The sequence below is a fragment of the Oratosquilla oratoria genome, chromosome 27 (assembly GCF_046742065.1).
Source record: "Oratosquilla oratoria isolate Oo_2021 chromosome 27, ASM4674206v1, whole genome shotgun sequence".
Taxonomy (NCBI): Eukaryota; Metazoa; Arthropoda; class Malacostraca; order Stomatopoda; family Squillidae; genus Oratosquilla; species Oratosquilla oratoria.
In genome coordinates, this window is record NC_134803.1 from 15,755,894 (window position 1) to 15,778,205 (window position 22,312).

Sequence of the window (22,312 nt, forward strand, 5' to 3'; positions counted from 1 at the left end):
AACAACCTAAATTATTCTACAGATATGTAAATAGTAAATAAACAGGAAATAATGAAAACATGTCAAAGGAATGCAGAATACATATAAGATATAGAAATGGCTGAAATTATGAATAAACATTTCAAATCTGTATATACACAATTGGGATGAAGCGAAGGGAGAAAGACATCCCCCCCCCCATGAAAGAAATAATTGTGACACAAAAAGAAATAAGGGACCAAATCATAAACCTTGATGTTAGAAAATCACATGACCCGGATGGAATTACATATTGAATACTAAAAGAATATATAAATGAACTAATGGCAAGATATATAAGATAATAGATTGCTCACTCAAGGAAAGGTACCACAAGATTGGAAAAATGCAAATATTGTGCCTAAATAAAGGGGTAAGGAAGACTCAACAAATTATAGACCGGTCTCTCTTACAAGTACAATAGCTAAAATATGTGAAAAAGTTATCAAAAGTAGATGGACTAAACATCTGGAAGAAAACAATATACTGAATCCAAAACAATTTGGTTTTAGACAAGAAAGATTATGTGCCACAAATGTGATTTATTTTATTCAAGGTTAATAGATATAATACAAAAAAGGGACTGATGGGCAAATTGTGCTTTCCTGGATTCACAAAAGGTGTTTCATAAAGTACCACACAAAAACTATTAAGAAAACTTAAAACAACAGATGTACAAGGAGTATTATTGAAATGGATGAAAGATTTGCACAGGAGAAAAATGAGGGTGATACTTAGAGATAAATCTCAACCTGGGAAGAAATGATAAGTGGAGTCCCACAAGTTTCAGTATTAGCTCTGATAATGTTTATTATATATATATATATATAATATGGATGGTGTAGAATGTTATATGAATGTTTTTGCAGACAATGCAAAACTACTAAAGAAAGTAAGCCCAGAAAAATACTGTGAATCACTACAGAGACCTGAATAAAGTCTGGGAATGGAGCCAAAATTGGGAAGTGAACTTCAGCATCAAGAAATGTAGTATAATAGAGTTTGGAAAAAAATATAAAAAGAATATCAAGACAGCATAAAAGTGGTACAAAGGAAATAAAAATGTTAGCTCCAAAAAGGACCTAGGAGTAGTTATTAACAAAGACATGTCACCAGACAAGTATATAAACAAAATAGAGAAACCTTTAGTTTACTAAGATAAATAAAGGTGGCTTTTAAATATTTGGAGGAGGTAATGGTAAAAAAATATTAGTCACACTGAAGGACAGAGGAAATATAGTAATTATAGGTGACTTTAATTAAAAAGAAATATGTTGGGAGGAAATGATAGTGAAGGGTGGAGAGGAACTCTGGGGCAACATCCTGCTCAACATGACCATAGAATACACAATGACTTGGTGGATAAGGGAAAATACCAGATACAAAGGTAGTGAAGAATCATTAAGGCTGGATTAATACTTACGACAGAGCCTGAAATTGTTGACAAAATTTATTACAAAACTCCGATAGGAAAGAGTGACCACCTATTAATAGAATTTGAGTTGAAAGAGCAAATGGATCAAAGCAGAAATAATAAACATAGAATAGGAAGACTAATGTACAACAAAACAAAATTTGAGAAACTCAAAAAATTCTTTTGCAATGCGAACTGGGAAAAATTCCTAAATGATGAAACAGGGATGGAAGAGAAATGGAATATACTAAAAGAAATTCATAATGAGGGAGTGAATAAATACATACCACAACAACAACAAAAAAGAACATACATAAAAAGCTGGTACAACAAAAAATGTAGTGAGGCTAAGGATAAAAGAGATAAAGCTTGGAAGAAATGGAAAAATACAAGAAAACAAGCAAATGGCTAATGTACATCAAACTAAGAAATGATTATGTAAAAATACACAGAGATGAAAATAGAAACTACAAAAAAAATAGAAAAATGCAAGGAAGAACCTAAACTATTTTACAGGTATGTAAATGGCAAACTGAAGAATAAACAAGTAATAGAAAAGCTGCACCAAGATAAATATGAATATGCAGAAGAACTGGAAATGGCTGAAATTATGAACAACCACTTCAAATCAGTATTCACAATAGAAAACTCACCTAAATGTGAGGCTATAGAGAGAGAGATATCCCCCTCAATGATTGATTGATTAATTAGAGTGGGTAAAAGCCCGGCACAGGGTCGTTAGACAATTCGTGCCACGGGATAAAATAGATAACGAGGTTAAAACATTAGAATTCTAAAAATTAAAACAACTACAACGTTACTGCCGGACTTATTACTAAAATAGCCTACGAAATATACACGAAACCTAGACATTAAGCAGCGAACTACATAAGAAGTAAGACTACCAATAAATAGGTACAACGCAGTTAAAATAAAATAAAACAAACTAACGTCTTTTAAAAATCCTACAAGGGGTTGTATCATGGGTGTAGCACCAAGCATCTTACGGAGGTCAGGAGGAAGGCCCCACTTCCGCCGCCAAGGCTCGTAGTATCTGCACTCGAGCAGGAAATGACGGATGGAAAAGGGGGAGCCACACCTCACGCAAGAAGAGGGAATCCGGGGAAGAGAAAATAAAAATTCGTGAGTTACCTTTGTATGTTCAATACGTAAACGGTTTAAAAGTTTCGGATAAAAACGGTTGTGGTGGGAAAGGAGTGACCAGTGATCTGCAGAACATTTTATGGTCTGTATCTTTTGGCTCGTTCTAATATTGTCCCAGGTGGTGTCAAACTTTCTACGCACGCGGGAGGAAATGGTAGTGCGGATGTCGGAAAAGGGAGAGTCCCCGTGCGATGGTAAGGGACGGGCCGCCGCAGACTTGGCCGCCCTGTCCGCCTTCTCATTGCCAAGGATACAGACATGTCCGGGGGACCAGCAGAATCGGACAGTTTTTTCCCTGGCTGCTGTTCTCGTTAGCCACTCTTGGATCTCAGATATCACGAGGTGGGACGGAATAAAACTAGTAAGTGCCAAAATTGATGATTGAGAGTCGCTATAATGGTAAAATCATTAAAATCTGAATTAAAAATAAAATGCTTCAAAGCGAGTAAAATTGCGTAAAGTTTAGCTGTAAAAACAGATGAAGTGAAGGGTAATTTTGCCGTGAAAGTTTGAGATGATGCAACAGCTGCGCAGCCCACACCAGCGGGAGATTTTGACCCGTCAGTATAGACCGCGATAAAGTCGGCATGAATTCTTTATGCTCCTCAAACGAGGCAGCAACGATGTAGGGCAGGTGCCCACTTTTTGACCGTTCCATGGGGCAGAACTCAGGAATGGGCCTGCACCAAGGCGGGGTATCAAAGTTCCTGGACTCAGACACCTTAAGGGGACAGCCGCTCCCCTCCTCAAGTAGACGGAGCGAGCGTAGGTGCGGTGGGACTGAAGCTGATCTTTTGGTGTTGTACGTATCCCTGAGTCTCACGTTATTAACCACGTCAAAAGATGGTATCTCTCTGAACGATTTGCACTTGAAGTAAAAGGAGAGCAAAAGTTGCTCCCTTCGGTTAGAGAGCGGCAAATCGCCAGAGAGGACGTAGAGGGATTCGACAGGAGAGGTACGGTAGGCACCAGTACACAGTCGCAAAGCCTGGTGGTGTACTGTATCGAGGGAGCGGAGGGACGTCGCACTTGCCGAGGAATAGATCTGGCACGCGTAATCCAGCCGAGATCTTATGAGGGCGTGGTATGATCTGAGGAGCGAAGGCTGGTCCGCTCCCCAGTCGCGTCCAGAAACCGCCTTTAAGATGTTGAGGGCGGAGAGGGAAGATCGTCTAAGACTGAGGATGTGGTTGTTCCACGTAAGGTGTTAGTCAAAAATGACCCCAAGAAACTTAGTCGACTGTTCATAGAGTATTGGAATGCCTCCCAGGATAATATGTGGAGGAACATTCTGGCGCAGTCGTTGTTGAGGCCTGCAGAAGTGCATCGCCACCGTCTTCGACGAGGAGAATCGGCAGCCTCTGCGAGAGGCCCAGGAAGTAGCAGCATTCACACCGCGCTGAGCGCGTGTAACTGCTGTGAAAAGGTTTATGGAGGAGAGGTACATAAGGAAGTCATCAGCGAAGAGTGAGCACTGGAGTGAAGTGTCTGCCTCAGCAACCGCCTGGACTATCCCATTGATGCTGATCAAGAACAAGGTGGGGCTGATGACGCTGCTTTGGGGGATACCCTGCTCCTGGGGCTTGGACGACGAATATGCCCCGCCGATCTTCACCCTCAGAGTCCTATCCGACATGAAAGCTCGAAGGAGGAAAACATCCTACCCCGCACTCCCAAGTCGTGCCGTACGCCTTCTCCAGGTCGAAGAAGACGGCGATGGTATTCATGTTGCGCACTAGGGCGTCCTGCACGTGTGTCGAAAAACGGAGCAGAGGATCTAAGGTGGAGCGTGTCGGCGAAAGCCGAACTGACAAGGAGTGAGGCGGTCTCCACTCTCCAGGTAGTGAGTAAGTCGAAGGTTGACCATCCTCTCAAACACCTTGCATAACACACTCGTCAGGGCGATCGGCCGGTAACTAGAAGGGATCTGGTGATCCTTGCCTGGCTTGGCTATGGGGATGATCGTAGACGATCGCCAAAATAATGGTAAGAGACCAGAGCACCAAATCCTGTTATATATCGCCAGAAGGGTTGTGAGAGCCTCCGAAGGTGGCTGATCGTGTCGAAACAAATCGTGTCATCGCCTGGGCTAGTATTCGGCGTCTGGTCGATGGCGGAGGGAGAAGGGCAGATTGTAAGCTTCAGTGTCGGTGGGAGCGTGGTCATCAAAACTCGTCACGTGACCTGGTAGCTGGAGTTCTCGATGTAGGGCAGCAGAGCTGGAAATACGGGAGAAGTGTGTGGCGAGTGGCGAATTCCTCTGCCACCTCGCACGGGTCCGAGACAACGGTGTCATTTATAAGGAGGGACGGCTGAGGAGATGGTATGTACCTGCCGGAAAGCTTCTTCACTCGGTTCCAAACTGACGCCGAAGGCGTCGACGTTTTAATGGTCGATACGTAGTTCTGCCATGACATGCGCTTCGCTTCCTTCATATACTTTCGTTTGTTTGCAACCGCTTTCTGGTACACCATCTTATTGGCCTCCGTCGGAAGGCGACGGAAACGCCGGTAGCAGGAACGAGCGGTGTCACGAAGCTTCCGGCAGGTGGTGTCCCACCAAGGAACAGGCGGCCTGCCAATCGGCGGACGGCTAATCGGTATAGAACCGCCGGCGGCGTTAAGAACAATCGAGACGAATTGCTTATAAGCCTGAGTCGGGTCGTCCACGCGCAAGTCACTTAGTCCGGAGCACAGCTCCCCAAAGAGTGACCAATTTGCCGCTTTCAACTTCCACCTTTGGGGCTAGGATACGGGGGATGGAGAAACACGAGAAACTACTATCGGGTGGTGGTCGCTGTCGTGTAAATCTGCACACACCCTCCAGGAGAAGTCCACGAGGACCGCTGAAGTGCAGATCCCGAGGTCCAGAACAGAAGTAGTGTCGAGGAAGATGTTATGATAGTCGGGTTTTCATCGTTCATGAGGGAGACCTCGTTCTCCTCTAAAAGTTTTTCGTTACGGGAAGAGCTACGCCACAGAGGACTGTGCGTTCAGATCACCAAGAATAATAAATGGGGGTGGGAGTGCATCGACAAGTTCTTGAATGTCGGAAGCACAAACGTTAGAGCTTGGCGGCAGGTATAGGGAGCAGATCGTGTAGCTCTTACTAAGGATGGCCCGTACAGCGGCCGCCTGGAGAGTTGTGCGCAAAGGGATGGCAGAATGTTGAACGCCTGCGTGGACGACTATCGCAGCACCACCCCTGCTTGGAGAACCAGCTGCAGGAACGGTACCGTAGAACTTGTAGTTCATACCCAGATTATAGTGACTGGAGGGAAGCATAGTTTCTTGGAGACAGACAACTCCGGGGTTGTGTTCACGGAGGAGGCACTTCAACTCCTCCCCGTTCGCACGAAGACCTCGGATGTTCCATTGAAGGAGTGTCGTGGGAGGTGAGAATTTGAAGGATTAATTAGAGTGCCGCCCCCCGACGGGGGACGGCTTAAGCTGGCCATCATGGGATTCATGAGAGTCGCGTCCCATAGGAGTTTTTTGAGGTAAGATCTTGGCTCTCTGGTCTCTTTCTTTCGGCCTTTGTTCTGGAGATTTAGAAGACGGATCGGGATTAGAAGGCGGCGAGGTTGTGGAGTTGCCAGGGCTCTTTATCACAACGTCTTTGGCACCAGGAATCTCCCCATCCTGCACAGACGACGGGTGGAGATGGATGTCACCTGGGGGAAGTCAATCATTGATGAAGAGTTGGCACTAGATTGCGCCAATGGAGGCTAAGAGCACGATTGCCCCGAAGCGGGGACTTTTTTTTTTCAAAGGATGGTGTGGGCGATCTATAGACCTTAGCAGGAGACTTTGATGACTTGCTGGGCTTAGAGTTGTTCCGGGGCGATCGCGACTTACTGTTTCAGGGCGCTTCTTCGGTGATCTATCAGAAGATATCACGGGTCGAGAAGGATTAACTGGATCCAGAGTGCCGAGATCGGATGTATTTGTCAGATGTGGAGGGGGAGAAACAAGCATAAGATTGCCGTCGGTGACGCGAGATACGACACGCTGGGAGGTCGACTGGCATGAAGATTGAGAGGGTCGCGCAGGGACGGTCGCAGCGGACGATGTGGCACCCGGATGTGATGATGAGGGAAGGGGCGACGGGTTAGCCTTTACTGAAGCCTTCGTCGCCGATGCATAAGATGCGGGGCGCTGACCCCCCCCCCCCAGTAGGATGGCTGCCGCACCGCGAAAGCTGGTTCGGTTATTGTACGCAGTTTCCGAGACCAGCCTCTGCCAGGAGTGCTCCTCACACTCCTTCGAGAATGTGCGGTGAGTGCCATTACAAGCAGCGCAGGCTGGCGCAAGATCTCAGCATTCACCATCAGTGACGTGGGATGGTTTGGCGCAGTTGCGGCAGAGGGCAAGAGAACCACAGATCTTGGAGGAGTGACCGTACCGCAGGTAGCGGGTGCACGTCCTCGGGCGATTGAACGTAGGACCTAACCGTACAGCGGTGGGGCCCAATCACGATCACGTCTGGGGGATTCGGGTCGGAGAACTTTGATATTATCAGCGGCGTTGGGACAAACTTTTTTCTTCTGGGCTATACTTGGACACTACGTGGGCATCCAGAACGTCCTGGGGGCACATGTTAAGGAGGGTAGCGGTTAGAAGGCTACTAAGGAAAGAGTAAAAATCTTACCCTTTGAGCCATTATAGTCATCATAAGGAGAAATCTTGAGGATTCCGCTGCCATCAAAATCTCCGGACGTACCCTGGAGCATAAATCCCTGGTGGGGTCTCACCTTCACTAGGTAGGTGTTGCGACCAAAGCGCGTGAAGGTTTCTGGAGTGAGCGGAGGGTTGGCGAACCTTTTGTTGATCATATTAAATACTAGGACATCGTTACTGCCCTCCTCGACAGTCACTAGGCTATACACGGGGGCTAAAGCGTAAGGATGGGGACGTTCAGGGAGCTCGGGGGTAAGGCATGTATCATTTGGGACGAAGTCATCGTCTTGTTCCTCAATATTTGATATTTTTAGGATGGAACATTTTAAGATCGAATCCGCGATTTTATTACCATCGAGGGCAACGCTGGCTGCAATGCACTCCGATGGAGCTAAGAAACGCACATAAAAGTTGTTATAATTTGACTCACGAAGAGAGATACGTTCGACAGTACCAAAAGGGGTAACTAGCTTCATGAGCTCGAAAAAATTTAGGCGCCTTGGGGCATGTTCGATGCCAAGGAGCCTTTTACTCGGGGTAGACGACGCTGTCTTACCAGCCGCGTCAGCTGGAGCCGGATTTAAGGGGCCGGCCACCCCACTAAAAGAGGTTGACTTTTTCATAATTGGCTGCCAAGGCCAAGTCGTAAGTGAGGATAGGGAGGACGGCACCAGGCCTCACGCCTGGGCTAGGACTTGGATAGAAATCCTACTGCACCGGTTTACCGTGCTGCAATGCAGGCGCCCTTCGAGGTGGCATGATACCCTGCCACCAACGAACCTATAGGCAGGGACCCATTACCGTAGGATGGGTATAGCGCCGCTACTGAGAGGGGCGACTGAAAATTAGGTCGGAGGGAGGGAACAGCAAGCGGAAGAGGAGAGAAGAGTGGAAAAGGAAGTCTAAGAGAAAGCTCTGTGCGGGGAAACAAGAGCCCCGCCCGGGGATCGGCATTAGTCGCCTCTTACGACACGCAGCTTTCTGATGATACTGAAGAGCTTACAAAAAGTTGTAATGAATGTAGTGTTAGAAATTCTCAAACTTCTTCAAGCAAATTAATGTGGAATTTTGCTAGTAAGCCTTGGAGTAGGATTCACATTGATTATTGTGGACCAATAGAAAATATTTTTTTTTTATCGTAATAGATTCTTATTTTAAGTTTATTGATGTTCAATATACTTCAAGCATGACAAGTGCTAATACTATGGAATTGGGAAAAGCTTTGCTAATTTTGGTATTCCTGATGTCCTCGGTCCCAGGCACTGGGACCGAGGAGGTCATATAGTGCCGCCATGACTGATTAGTGAAGAGTGGGTAAAAGATTAAAGTTTGATAGAATTATAAAATCATTAAATTTGGTTAAAAAATAAATAGATAAAAAGTAGAAGTAAATAAAATTGTTTAGATAGAAATATAAATTTCATTGAAAAGATATGTTTCTTTTAAAAATCCAAAAAGTTTATATCAGCTTCCTCGCCCAAAATCTCTTTTAAGAGATTTTGAGTGAATATTGTACTTCGTCTTTATATTTAAAAACTTTGGGCAGTGCACTAGAATGTGCTCAACTGACATCAAAGTGCCACAATGATTACATTCAGGGGCACTGCCGCTATCCAGGATGAATTTATGGGTTAGGCGGGTGTGTCCAATCCTTAATCTGGTTAAAATAACCTGTTTTTTGCGGTTCAAGTTAAAACCAGAGACCCATGGATTTCTGGAATTTCTAATATTTTTATATTTCTTATTATTAGCTAAAACTGGGGAAGACCAATGCTATTGCCATTTGTTTAAAATATACATACAAGGGAGGTAGCCAAAAAGGGAAAGGCATAAAATCATTTCCACCCATTCCATCCCTGAATACACTCCACACCCCTCCACCCTCCCTCTTCTCTGAGCACCTCCTGGATGACGGGTCATCCCTGCACCTTGTCCACTGCCCTGGGTCAGAAGCAGTGTCGCAAGACACAGCACATCCACAGCAAGGCCGCTTCATTAAACCGGCGACCCCCCCCCCTCTCCGTCCCCCCATTTCATAAAGGGAGAGGACGGGGAGAAATCCCTTCGGGCTGCGTCAAATTTTGCTCACACATACTACCTCACCCCCCATCCCCCCACACATTCCACCTCATGCAATCACAACATCATCCATATACAAACCATTCTCCATTCACCCCTGTCTTCTGTCCTCTCCCGTCCTTCCTCAACAGACATTCCCCTCTTCCCCAAAGCCCCCTTCACTCCATCCATCCACCTCATCCTAAGACGTCCCCTCATGTTCACTCCCTCCACATCTGCCTCCCATACCTCTTTTACTAGTCTTTCTTCACTCATTCTTTCCATGTGTCCAAATCATCCTAATATTCTTTCATCAACCCTATCTCCCAGCTCCTTTTCCACCCCTGTTCTCCTCCTCACCTCCTCATTTCTCACTCTAGCCTAGTAACCCCCATCATACTTCTCAGACACCTCATCTCAAACACATTCAAGCTCCTCTCTTCTTGTCTTATGTTCCATGTTTCTGCCCCATACAGTGCTGTTGGCACAATACAGTCTCCTCTTAGCATCCATTCCCAAATGTCTATTCCTCATTACACTCTTTAATCCACCAAGGCATTTACTCGCTTCTCTCAATCTACATTCTACCTCCACCTTCACTCCACCTTTTCCTGCCACATTTGCACCCAAGTATCTAAAACTATCCACTTCCTCCAGTCACTCTCCCTCAATGCTCACTTCCAGTCTACTGTCACTTTCACCCCTTGTACATCTCATCACCTTACTTTTACCCACATTTATCTTTAGCTTTCTTCTATCACATACTCTCCCAAACTCTGCCACCAACTTCCTCAGTCCCTCCTCCGATCCTGCCACAAGCGCAGTGTCGTCCGCAAACAACAGCTGGCTCACCTCCCACTTTTCTCCATTTTCTTTAACCATCTCTAATCCCTTGCCCACTACCCTTGCATTTACCTCTCGCACCACCCCATCCATATATAAGTTGAACAGCCAGGGCGACATAACGCATCCTTGATGAAGTCCCACCTTTACCTCGAACCACTCACTCTCTACATTTCCAATCCTGACACAAGCTCTACTACTCTCATAAATACTCTTGACAGCTCCTAGAAGCTTTCCTCCTATCCCGTATATCTGCATAATCTCCCACAGTGCCTTTCTGTCCACCCTATCATAAGCCTTTTCCAGATCCATAAAAGCCCAAAAAACATCCTTCCCCTTTCCTATAGCTTTCTCACATATCTGTCTTACCACAAAGATCTGATCTACACAACCTCTACCTGTCCTAAATCCACACTGTTCCTCACCAATTACTCCCTCTCTTCCTCTCCTAATCCTCTCAATCAAGATCCTCCCATAAGCCTTCCCAACTGCACTTAACAAGCTAATCCCTCTGAAACTACTACACTCACACTTGTCCCCTTTTCCCTTGTAAAGAGGAACTATACAGGCACTCCTACAGTCCTCCAGCACTCTACCCTCTTTCCAGCAAACATTAAATAACCTCACCAGCCAGTCCACCATCACTGTACCTCCCTTTTTCAGACATTCTGCATGGCATCCATCCAGACCAGGTGCCTTACCTGCTTTCATCATCTTAACAACTGCCTTCACCTCATCCTTCCTTATTTGTCCTCCATTCTCCTCACTCATCACTCTCATTTTCTTCGTATTTCCCACTGCAGCTATATTTCCCTCCCTATCCTCCTTCACATTTAGCAACTCCCTAAAATATTCTTCCCATCTTCCCCTTACTGCCTTCTCTTCCATTATCATCTCTCCATCTGCACCTTTTACCTTTTCTTCTCTACTTGATTCGCCTCCTCTTCCTCTCTTAATTTCTTTCCAAAACATCTTTTTATTACTTTCAAAATCTTCTGTCATACTCTTACCCCATTTCACATCTGTTCTCCTCTTTGCAACCTTTACCTTTTGCTTTACTTCTCTTTTCTTTTCTTTGTACCTCTCATATGACTCCCTCGTCCTATTTTGTAACCAATCTGTGAAAGCTCGCTTCTTCTCTTCTACAACCTTCTTTGTTTCCTCATCCCACCATTCACTACCCTTTCTTCTATTTCCTCCTGCCCTTCTTGTTCCACACACCATCACACCATCCTTGCACACTTTATGACCCCCTCCTTGAACCATCCCCATTCCTCCTCCACACCCAGCTCTACTCTATCCTTTACTCCTTCCTACTCCTCCTTCAGCTTCTTTCCGTACTCCTCCTTTTCCTTTTCATTTAAAGAGTTCACTCTAAGAACTTCCCTACCTTTTGTCCCTTTCTTCTTTCTCCATCTATCCTCCACTCTGAACTTACCTTCCACCAAAAAATTATCTGATATTCCCCCACCCTCTCCCCTTAGCACATGTACATCCTTAACTCTTCCTATCATGAAAATCCATGTGAACAAGTTGTATAGACACGGTAAAGGAAACATGGACTGGAGGTGAAGCTTTATTCCTGACGTTTCGTCTAACGACTTTCTCAAAGGAATGAGCATACTAGAAACATACAGAGATTATAAACCCGCCTTATGGCTCAAGGGGGTGTACGAGCGTATAGCGCTGCGTCCTGATTGGCCCGCTGAGACAGCCAATCACGAAGCGCTATATTCGCTGAAGATTTGGCCCAGGTGAAGCTCCCAGCCTTATTGTTGATATTCGGACGAGTGGTGATGTACGCAGCTTCTATAGATTTTCTGATCTTCTTATCCATACCTTCGTGTAGAATCTCGGCTCGGTTCCATTGTGGGAGGTGCCCAGACTCGTCAACATGCACCACCATTGCGTTGGTGAGTCTATGGTGACGGAGGTCGGCCTTATGCTCCCTGATTCTAGTGTTAAGGCCCCTCTTAGTCTCTCCGTAGTATGCTTTATCGCATGATGTGCATGGGATCTTATATACGACGCTGTCTTCTCTCCCCCTCATCTTAGTCCCGCTTTTTAACATGTCACCAATCTTCGTTCCCGATGTTACGGCTGCTTTAACTTCCGTGCCCCTGAGCATTCTAATAATGTCTCCTACCTTCTCAGAGTTAGGAAGCGCCATGTATGATGTTTTTGTGGTGGTGTTGCCTTCTCTTAATCTGCTTGTGTGGATTATTTCTTCCGCTCTTCGTCTTAAGCTCAGGATTAAGCCCTTGGGGTAGCCAAGCTTCAAGAAGGCCGCGATGACGTATTCGATTTCCTCCTCCAGGAACTCCTCGCTGCATATCCTGTAGGCACGCAGGAAGAAGCCCATGACTACCCCCTTTTTCGTCCTCTCATTGTGTGCCGACAGGTAGTGTATGAAGTCGTCACGGTTCGTAGGCTTTCTGTAAACCCTGAACAGGAGGCCCTCAGTTGTCTTTATTAATAGGGTATCCAGAAACGTCATCGCGGCCTTCTTGAAGCTTGGCTACCCCAAGGGCTTAATCCTGAGCTTAAGACGAAGAGCGGAAGAAATAATCCACACAAGCAGATTGGACCATTTCCTACCCTAGCATTAAGGTCTCCCAGTACTATTACATTGACATTTCTTCCTAATTCCTCTATGCACTCATTTAAATTTATCCAAAAGGCCTCCCTTTCTTCTACACTCTTCTCACTGCCAGGCCCATATGCACTTACAAAGACCCATATCTCCTTCCCCAGTTTCACCTTCATCCACATTATCCTTGAGGAAACCTCCTTCCACTCCACTACACGTTTACCTATATCTTCACTTACTAGAATAGCCACCCCTTCCCTCCCTCGCCCTCTCTTCACTCCTGATAACCTCCCACTTACACTCCCAAACTTACACTCACCCTTCCCTTTCAACTTAGTTTCACTCAAAGCCAACACATCCATCTTTCTTCTCTTCCCTTTTACTCTCATCTGTACCACATCCACGCACATTAAAAGACCCAAACCTTAGGGTGCTGGTCCGAAAACTCCTAGACCCTCTTATGCCTTCTCTTTTTTGTTTAGGAATGTCCCCTATGGGGCTACAAGTAGAAGGATGCCTAGTCCCAATCCCTGTCCCTTTCTTCTCGCCTCTTATGATCCAAGTGGGAATACTTGGTGGCAGTATTCTTTTCCCCCACCACAGGGAATTCCCCCACCACAGAAAAAGAATACTCAGAGAAATGGTACAGGACAGCAACAAGGGGTTGGGGGACAGCATAACGGAGGGACAATCGTAGTATAAAAGTGTCATCATTTCTCTATGAACAGAGTTTTCCTCTATCATAGACAAAATGATGTGTGGCTCTGGTCCGCAGGGGCGCCCCATATAGACCCTAAAGTATCAACTGCATGCTACTTTGCCACAATAACAAGCAGCCAATACCCCAGACAGGAGCCAATACCCCAGACAGGGATTTTATTATTCTTTTCATGTCAGAGTGTGGTATCTTGGTATGTTGTTACATTGTGCAGCTTCCTTGTCAGCTAGTTCATTACCATGGATTCCCACGTGTGATGGAACCCAGCAGAAATTAACCTCTTTGTGTCGGCAGGAAATATGAAATAGCCACTCCTGAGCTTTTTGTATTAAAGGGTGAAAGCTATTAAAACAGCTAATACTGTCCAATAAACTCTTTTAGAGTTAATCCCATTTATGTAGTGAAGCCATGATTCTCGCTTTGATTTCTTGAAGTGTTTGCGCTGCTTAGCAAGAACTCGTTTATATATAATCTTGCTCTGTGTTGAACCGCTATTTTTGTATTATCAGTAACATTTTCGAGTTATCTTTCTCAGTACTCCACAGGTTTTGTTCCACCATGGAACTGCAGGTCTACTGGGTTTCCCTTTAGTTTTTGGAATAGCAATCTCAGCACTTTTTAAGGTTGCTTCAGTAAAGATTTTATATGCTTCTATATGACTGTCAAAAGTTTCAAAATCTTGTTCTAAAATTAAATTATTTTTATACTTATTCCAGTCAGCTTCCTGAACCTTCCATTTAGGGGGGCATTCTGTTGGGGGTATTTTTGACATACTTAAGATGGATGGGGAAGTGGTCACTACCATTAAGATATTCATTGACAGACCATATAAAATCGAGATGGATGGAAGATGAACATATACTTAGATTAATGGCACTGGCTGTATTATTGTGAGTGTTATGGTAAGTCATAGATCCATCATTATACAAGGTGATATGATTATTGTCAATAAACTTCTCAATTAATTTCCCCTCAGCATTTAATATGCTACCTCCCCAGAGAGGATTATGAGAGTTGCAGTCACCAAGCAATAAAAATGGGCTTGGAACTGGTTAGTTAAGTCTTGAATGTCATGTTCTGTGAAGCTACATTTAGGTGGAAGATAAAGAGAGCATATAGTCATTTTTTTATCTAGTATAGTTTCAACAGCCACAGCTTGCAGAGATGTCACAAGATTTAAGACTGTGTGTTGTATTGCTTTATGAATTATTATTGCTGCTCCACCATGGGCAATATCTCCTGGAGGAGGAGGCGAATGGTTTCTAGAGTAGTTTAATCCAGGATTATACGGGTTACTGCCTATCTTTGTCTCCTGTAAACAAATAATTTCTGGAATAAAATCATGTAGTATGACCTTTAGCTGTTCAGATCTGGCTTTTATTCCTTTGCAATTCCCCTGTAGGATATCTTTGAATTTGGAATAGGTTATTTTTTCCCTCTGACAGACATACTTCCCTTAGAAGGAGTAGTTTGTTGGGGATTGAAGTTTTTCTGTAGTCTTTTTATCTTGGAAGGTTGAGATTCTTTCAGCCTTTCATGAGTACTTGATAGGGGAAGGTTCTCAAGAAGATTTTTCAGGGATGTACGGGAGTTGGTAGACTTCCTTTGGTAGCCTGGAGAGACATTCTCCGCAGTTTCCATCTTGCCAGTAGTTTGGGGAAGCGGTATGGAAGTAGTATCTTCAGATATAGTATTATCCGTTTCCATGGGCGAGTCAAATATATTGGAGGTATCACAATCAGAGTTTGTTGTGTTCTCTTTGTTTTTTACTCTTTTTGACGGGTGGTTCTATGAATCCATCAGTCTTCAGCCCTGTTGGTTTATTTATTTTCCATTGTTATTATAATAGATTTTGTTTCTAGTTTCAGATCCTTTTCTTTTTCATCAACTGATCTACTATTAGGTGGCACATTCTGAGTTTTTTGCCTAGTAGATAGGCTGCTGGTGGTTCGAGGGTTGTTTTGTGAGCTAGCCTTTTTAATTTTTGAATGGTTATTAGGATCAGGCAAAATATTATCATGGTCCACACTATTGATAGGGTTTGCTGCAGCACTAGTGTTGGGTACTGGAGTCTGGGTTTTGGGAATTCCAGTTAAAACATCCTTGTGTGCAACAGTGTTAGGATTTGACAAGTTATTATCTAATTTCATTTTAATTTTCTTTACTATGTCAGCATAGGTTGAGTTGGGGTTTCTATTGGCTCCCATTAGTTTCCGCTTTGCATTGCCAATACTGATATGTTCAGAATTGGCTATTTCGAGGATGTCTTGTTCAAATTTAAAATGTGAGCATTCTTTAGATCTAGGGGAGTGATTACCAGAGCAATGGAGGCTGTATGGAACGTTTGTACAGATACTGTCTTCCCTATGCTCTTCAAAACATTTGTCACATTTTTTGTTATTGTTACATTTTGAGATGATATGACCATATTCTAAGCAGTTGTAACATTGAGTTGGGCGTTGCTTGTATTTTTTTACTCTAAATCTTGAGTGTTTGATGACTATTACATCAGGGAGGACTGTGGTAGAGAAAGATAAGAGGATGGAGTTATTATTTCCTCTTAGCTTTTTTACTTCATGTACGTTCTCAGGGCACATTTTCAAAATTTCTTCTTCGGAGAAATCATATATAGGTCTTCAGAGAAAATAATACCCTTGCAGGTATTGAAGCTCTTATGGGGTGTTATTTGCTTTATGTTGCCATGATTGGTGGGTCTGAAGTTTGATAAAAGCTTGGCTTGGGTATCATTACCTACTTTTATCAAGATACTCCTGCCATATTTCTTTAGTTTTCATAAGGGACGGTACCTATTTTATTTTCAATACATTCTGAGGCTCTCAAGAAGTTCTCCCTGTCCTCTCTGTATGTTGCAACATACCAGAGTATGGCAGGAGATTTCCTATGGGGCATACTTTGAACTGTTTCTTCTTTTGGAATAAAGTCATATTTCTCATTTTTCAAGTTATCTATATTAAAAAGGCGAGTTTTGATCATGGAATCATTCATAAGATGATTATTTAATCCATTCAATGCTTCAAGTGCAGATTTATTTTCATCAAATACTATGTAGCAGTTATATGAACTACCATAATTTGAAAGTTTCCGTCTGATTTCGTTCCACTCTTCCATATTTCTCGCTTAAGAGATAAACCTCTTCATAATCAAGAGTCAAGCAAATATTTGAGCAGAAAAGTACTCTGCTCTTTGGATTACCACCAGTAATTTTATGACCCTGGTGTCCTGGTGATTTCTGTTGAGAGTATTCAGAAGAATGGTCCTTAGGTGAGCTGAAGTCGTTATCAGAAGAAGCTCGGGTTGCAGGGAGTTGGTCCGGTTCCGAGTTCGAGCCAGGGTCGTTATTATTTATGGGTTTGTCTTGACCGCAATGAGGGTGACCTTACTGGGGGCGGTTTCCCAGACAGGTAGAAACAAGGCAAGCTATTTTTAGGGCACCTTTTCTAGCCCCCTCCCCATGTGGGGTGAGCAGAGTGGATCCTGAATAGGGCTGCTCAGTCATGTGGGTAGCTACCGAACTGTGTTGTTGCCTCAATCCCAACACAAGAGCGACTTTTCTTGCCCACATCGCCTATATGTTGTTCGTGACTATAGACTCCTAGAGATCACCTTCTCCTGCCCCCCATCATCACCAGCCATCGCCACAGGGCTTTCTTTAAAGTGATTATGAATGAGGGGTTGATGTGGTGAATGTCCGCGAAGGAACTTGGTCATGGTTGGCCAGTTTTTGTCTGAAAGCTCAGGGCTGACCTCTCCAGCATGGTAGGACCTGGCTGGTACACTTCAGCCCATCATTGCAATACTTAAGCCTCCCCCCCCCCCACTACTTCAAAGTACTGGGCCTAGGGGGGGTTCCTGATGTCATTCTTTCTGATATTGCTGCTTGTTTTGTTTCTGCTGATATCAAAGAGTTTTATGAAAGGAATGGAATAAAATTGATCAATCCAGCTCCATTTCACCCTGCATCCAATGGATTAGCTGATATATTAAAAGTTTTAAACAAAGAATGCTGAAATATCAAAGTGGATCAATTAATACAAGAGTTAGTAGGTTTCTGTATAACAGCAGGGGAACCATTCACTCAGGTACAAAAGAAAGCCCTGCAGAAATGATGTTTCACAGAAAATCTAAATCTCCTCTTGACATATATACAACTAAAATAAAGGAGAATTTAATTGAATTGAATTTTATTTGGATACAATCATACATACAATGAGTACAATACATATAAGAATAATAGTACATAGTACTATAGTATAGTACTGTAGTATAGTACTATAGTACTATAGTATAGTACTATAGTACATATAATTGTACATCCGAGGATGGCACAGAAAGTCAAAAGACTTATTTCCACTGTGGTCCTCATATAAAAACTAGAAAAAGATTGTCATAGTAAAAGCTAGGTTATAAGAAGTGTAAATTAGGATTATAAGAAGTGTAAATTAAACATATAATCTATTTTCTTCAGAAAGAACAGTGTCTAAAAGATAACTTTTAACTGATTTTTTAAAACTACTTTTAGATACAACTGATTGAATGTTGGTCGGTAAAGAGTTCCAAGCAATAGCACCAGTGTATTTGAACGTACTTTTCCCTAATGAACTATTAAACCTAGGTACAATAACAGATGACCTACTAGAACGAGTTCTCAGGGAACGAGCATTTCTAACAATTGTAAAAGTATCTGACAAATAACTGGGACAAGAGTCGTTTACAATTTGGTGAACATGATTAAGCTTTAACTGAACAACACGTTTCTCAACAGGTAACCAATTTAACAGTTTAAAATGCGTGTAAACTAGATGAGTACGCGGATGGAGTTTCAAAACAGTCCTGCTTAGTTTGTTTTGACATATTTTAAGATTATTCTTAGATTTTTTAGATAGGTTGCTATACCAGGAAGAACAAGCATAGTCAATATGACACTGTACCAGGGCCGAAGATAGTAACCTCATTGTCTCTACATCTAGGTATTTTTGTATTCTTGCCAAAAATTTTGTTCTGGAGCTGACTCTTTTAATTATTTTTTGTGCCATAACTTCTCCCGACACATTTTGATCAATTTCTGTTCCAAGATATTTAACAACAGACTTAGGTAGAATACTAGTATCATTACATTGGATATTTAAGTTGGTAGCATTATTGAGTTTTTGATTAGAGCCAAAGAGAATGGATTCTGTTTTATCTAGATGTAGAGACAATTTGTTATCCATCAACCACTTGCTGACATTCAATAACTCTTCACTGAGTAACATCTCAATCATATTTACATCTTTGCCAGAAACTAGTAAGGCTGAATCATCGGCATACAACAGCAGTTTACAGTTCACAGCGGCTTTCATGTCATTCACATACAAAAGAAACAACAGCGGACCTAAAATGCTACCCTGTGGGACACCACATGTTATTTGTGCTGTTTTTGATGTTGTACCATTTACATTCACAATCTGTTCTCGATCTGTTAGATAAGACCTCATCCAATTAATAACATCTGATTTGAAACCTAACGCTTGTAATTTGAATAATAGAATATCATGATTTACAGTATCAAAAGCTTTCTGGAGATCTAGCATAACCATTCCTCTTGATTGTGTAGAAAGCAGATTTGAAGTTGGGCAAGCAGTTTTTGCAAAAAAAAAAAAATAAATAAATAAAAAATAAAAAATAAAAAAAAATTCTAGAGGTGAATCTTGGTTACCAGACATTATTATTGAGGTTACAGGTGCCAGAAATTATGTTGTAAAAGTGTTCACCTAAAGTGGAAATTTAATTTGGCGTAGACATTGTGATCAATTGAAAGCTAGGTATAATATTAAATATTAAAAATCAGTTTCCACATCTTCTCTATTTAATTAATTATCAAATTGAAAATTCATTTGTTAAACCAAATACTAGCAGTAATGTTGGAAACAGTGAAACTGTAAATGACTGTGTTAACAGTGATACCATTTCACAACCTGCAGGTGCAACTTAAGTGCTTCCTAATAATAATGATATTGACAAATATATTAATGAACCTTATGTTCCTACTGAGCCAGTATTGAGAAGGTCAAATAGGTCAGTGAAACCTAGCAAGAGATTAATTGAATCAATGTAATGTTTTTTATTTTGTATAAACAAAAACAAAAAAAAAATAATAATAAGAGGGGAGGAAGATGTAGTGTATTCAGATTACAACAATGTTTAGGTTAATGGTGATATGCGCTTTTTGCTTTTATGTTGATGTTTTTTGCGCGCTTTTAGACCACCATGATCTAAACATAGACAGTATTTACCTAGTTGTATTTATCTAAGTTGTATTTTGCGGGGAGGGGACCTATGCTTGTGGTGTCCCACCTTTGTATCTCGCAGTGTCTAATTTGCTCTTAAACTCATGATTGGTTTTTGCGCACACTATTTCATTGTCCAGTTTGTTCCAAGTGTCCACCACTCTATGTGGAAAACTCTTTTTCTTCAGATCTCTTCTGTAGCTGTTTTTTATTTTCTTTCCGTGTCCTCTTGTGCTTCTCTTCTCCCAGTTTAACAAGTCCTCTCTATCGAGTATTTCATGATTCTGTAGATGGTCAGTAGGTCACTTCTCTCTCTTCTTTGCACCAGAGTTGGTAACTCCAGTTTAGCCAATCTCTCCTCATATGACAAGTTTGCAAGTGCAGGTGCCATTTTTGTTGCTGCTCTTTGGATTCTTCCTATTTTCTTGATATTCTTTTTGGTACTGGGTGACCACAATGTTGCCGCATATTCTAGTCTAATTTTGTTTATTTGTTCGTCATAGGACAAGTCGTTTGAGATGATTACACCCAAATCTTTTTCGGATCTCTCCTTCTTTACCTCCTTAGTTCCAATTTTATATTGTCCTGATATTCTGTTTTTGCTTTTTCCAAACTCCATTATGCTACACTTCCTAATATTGAAGTCCTTTTCCCATTTCTGACTCCAGTTTCATACCTTATTCAGGTCTTTCTGCAGTGATTCGCAATCTTTTTCAGTTTTTACTTTCCTTAACAGTTTGGCGTCATCTGCAAAGAAGCTCATGTAACATCTCACATCATCATCATCCATGTCATTCACATAAATAGCAAACATTATTGGAGCCAATACAGATCCTTGCGGTACTCCACTGATCACCTCTTTCCAATCTTAATATTTTTATCTGAGCACTACTCTCATCCTTCTACCGATCAGGAAGTCCTCCATCCATTTTAGTAGGTTCCCTTGTATCCCTCCTATATGTTCGAGTTTCTTTAATAATTTTTTGTGTGGTACTTTGTCAAAAGCTTTTTGTAAGTCCAGGAAGGCACAATCAGCCCATCCATTCCTTTCTTGCACTATGTATATTAATCTTGAGCAGAAACATAGTAAGTTTGTGGTACATGATCTTCCTTGTCTGAACCCAAATTGTCTTGGGTTTATTATATTGTTGTCTTCCAGGTGTTTTACCCATCTATTCTTGATGATTTTCTCACAAATTTTGACTATAGTGCTTGTTAGTGAGACTGGCCTAATGTTAGCATTTTCCCAGTCTTTTGGTATTTTTCCTTCTTTGAGTGACCAATTTATTACGTTATGTATTTTGTCCGGTAATTCTTCTTTGCATTCTTTTAGAATCCAATTTGCAGTTCCATCCGGGCCATGTGATTTCCTGACATCAAGGTTTGACAGGTGTTCTAATATTTCTTTTTGTGTCATTGTTATCTTGCTCATGGGGTGTGGGGGAGATCGCCTTTCATTACCTTTGTCCCAATATTGTGCTTTCTCTCTAGTGAAGACAGATTTGAAGTGATTATTCATGACTTTGGCCATTTCTAATTCTTCTGTGTATTCTATATTCCCTTGGCATAGTTTCACCATTTCTTGCTTGTTTTTAGGTTTGCCATTCACGTATCGATAGAATATGAATGAATAATTGGGATTTATCTAGCGTCGCAACATCAATGGTCATTGACGCCGTAGTATTTATGATTAAGGAAAGGCAATGGTAAAAAGCTTAAGAAATGAATAAAATAAAAAAGATTGAAATCTAAAGATCATTGAGAAGATCAATAGCACTAAGAAAATAAAAAATAGAATTTATATTGCAGTTATATCCCAGAACATTTCGAAGGGACAGATCTCCTTCATCTCTGTGTTTTGACAAATATTGTTGTCTTTCTTCGTCATAACTGGGGCATTCCACCATAATGTGTCTAATGGTCATAGGAACAAGGTAATCATTACAAAATGGAGGAGGACTGCCCTCCATAAGAAAGCCATGGGATAATCTAGTGACCGATCCTCAACCGGCAAAGGGTTACTTCCTGTTTTCTGTTCAGCAATGTATAAGACCAAGGATGAATAGTATCAGTAATCTCTCTCATCTTGTTACCAGCCTCAAGATCCCATTGGAACTGCCAAAGAGACGAGATCTCGGCTTTGATTAGAGGGATATAATCTTCATAAGGTATAGGCCGTAAGCGAGGTAAGGGTGAGAGTGCGGCTTCCTTGGCCAATTTATCGGCCTGTTCATTTCCTGGTACTCCGACATGTGCTGGAACCCAGCAGAAGTTTATTTCATTACCTCGACTCTCGATTAAAAAAAGCCATTCTAAGATCTTTAAAACTATTGGGTGCCTTGAGTCGAATTGTTCTAGAGACTGCAAGACACTCTTTGAGTCACTAAAAATTGTAAAACATTAGCCTCTCTTTTTCATGGAGGATATAATCTCCACTGCGGACAGTATTCCCGTCAGTTCGGCAGTGAAATTTGATGCTGTATCAGGCAAGGTGCCCTTACGATTAAAATCATTTGAGAATATTCCAAAACCAACGCCAGC

The 22,312-nt window shown here is 42.3% G+C and overlaps 2 protein-coding genes across 2 annotated transcripts; both read right to left on the minus strand.

Annotated features, from left to right (window-relative positions):
- Positions 1-3,032: 3,032 nt before the first annotated feature.
- LOC143039754 (uncharacterized) lies at positions 3,033-4,232 on the minus strand. The gene is made up of 2 exons (XM_076209995.1): positions 3,910-4,232; positions 3,033-3,774 (listed from the first exon to the last, which is right to left on the minus strand). The coding sequence occupies exons 1-2, from the start codon at positions 4,230-4,232 to the stop codon at positions 3,033-3,035; spliced, it is 1,065 nt and encodes a 354-aa protein (XP_076066110.1).
- Positions 4,233-4,742: 510 nt separating this feature from the next.
- LOC143039755 (uncharacterized) lies at positions 4,743-5,519 on the minus strand. The gene is made up of 2 exons (XM_076209996.1): positions 5,416-5,519; positions 4,743-5,332 (listed from the first exon to the last, which is right to left on the minus strand). The coding sequence occupies exons 1-2, from the start codon at positions 5,517-5,519 to the stop codon at positions 4,762-4,764; spliced, it is 675 nt and encodes a 224-aa protein (XP_076066111.1). The 3' UTR covers positions 4,743-4,761.
- Positions 5,520-22,312: the final 16,793 nt, after the last annotated feature.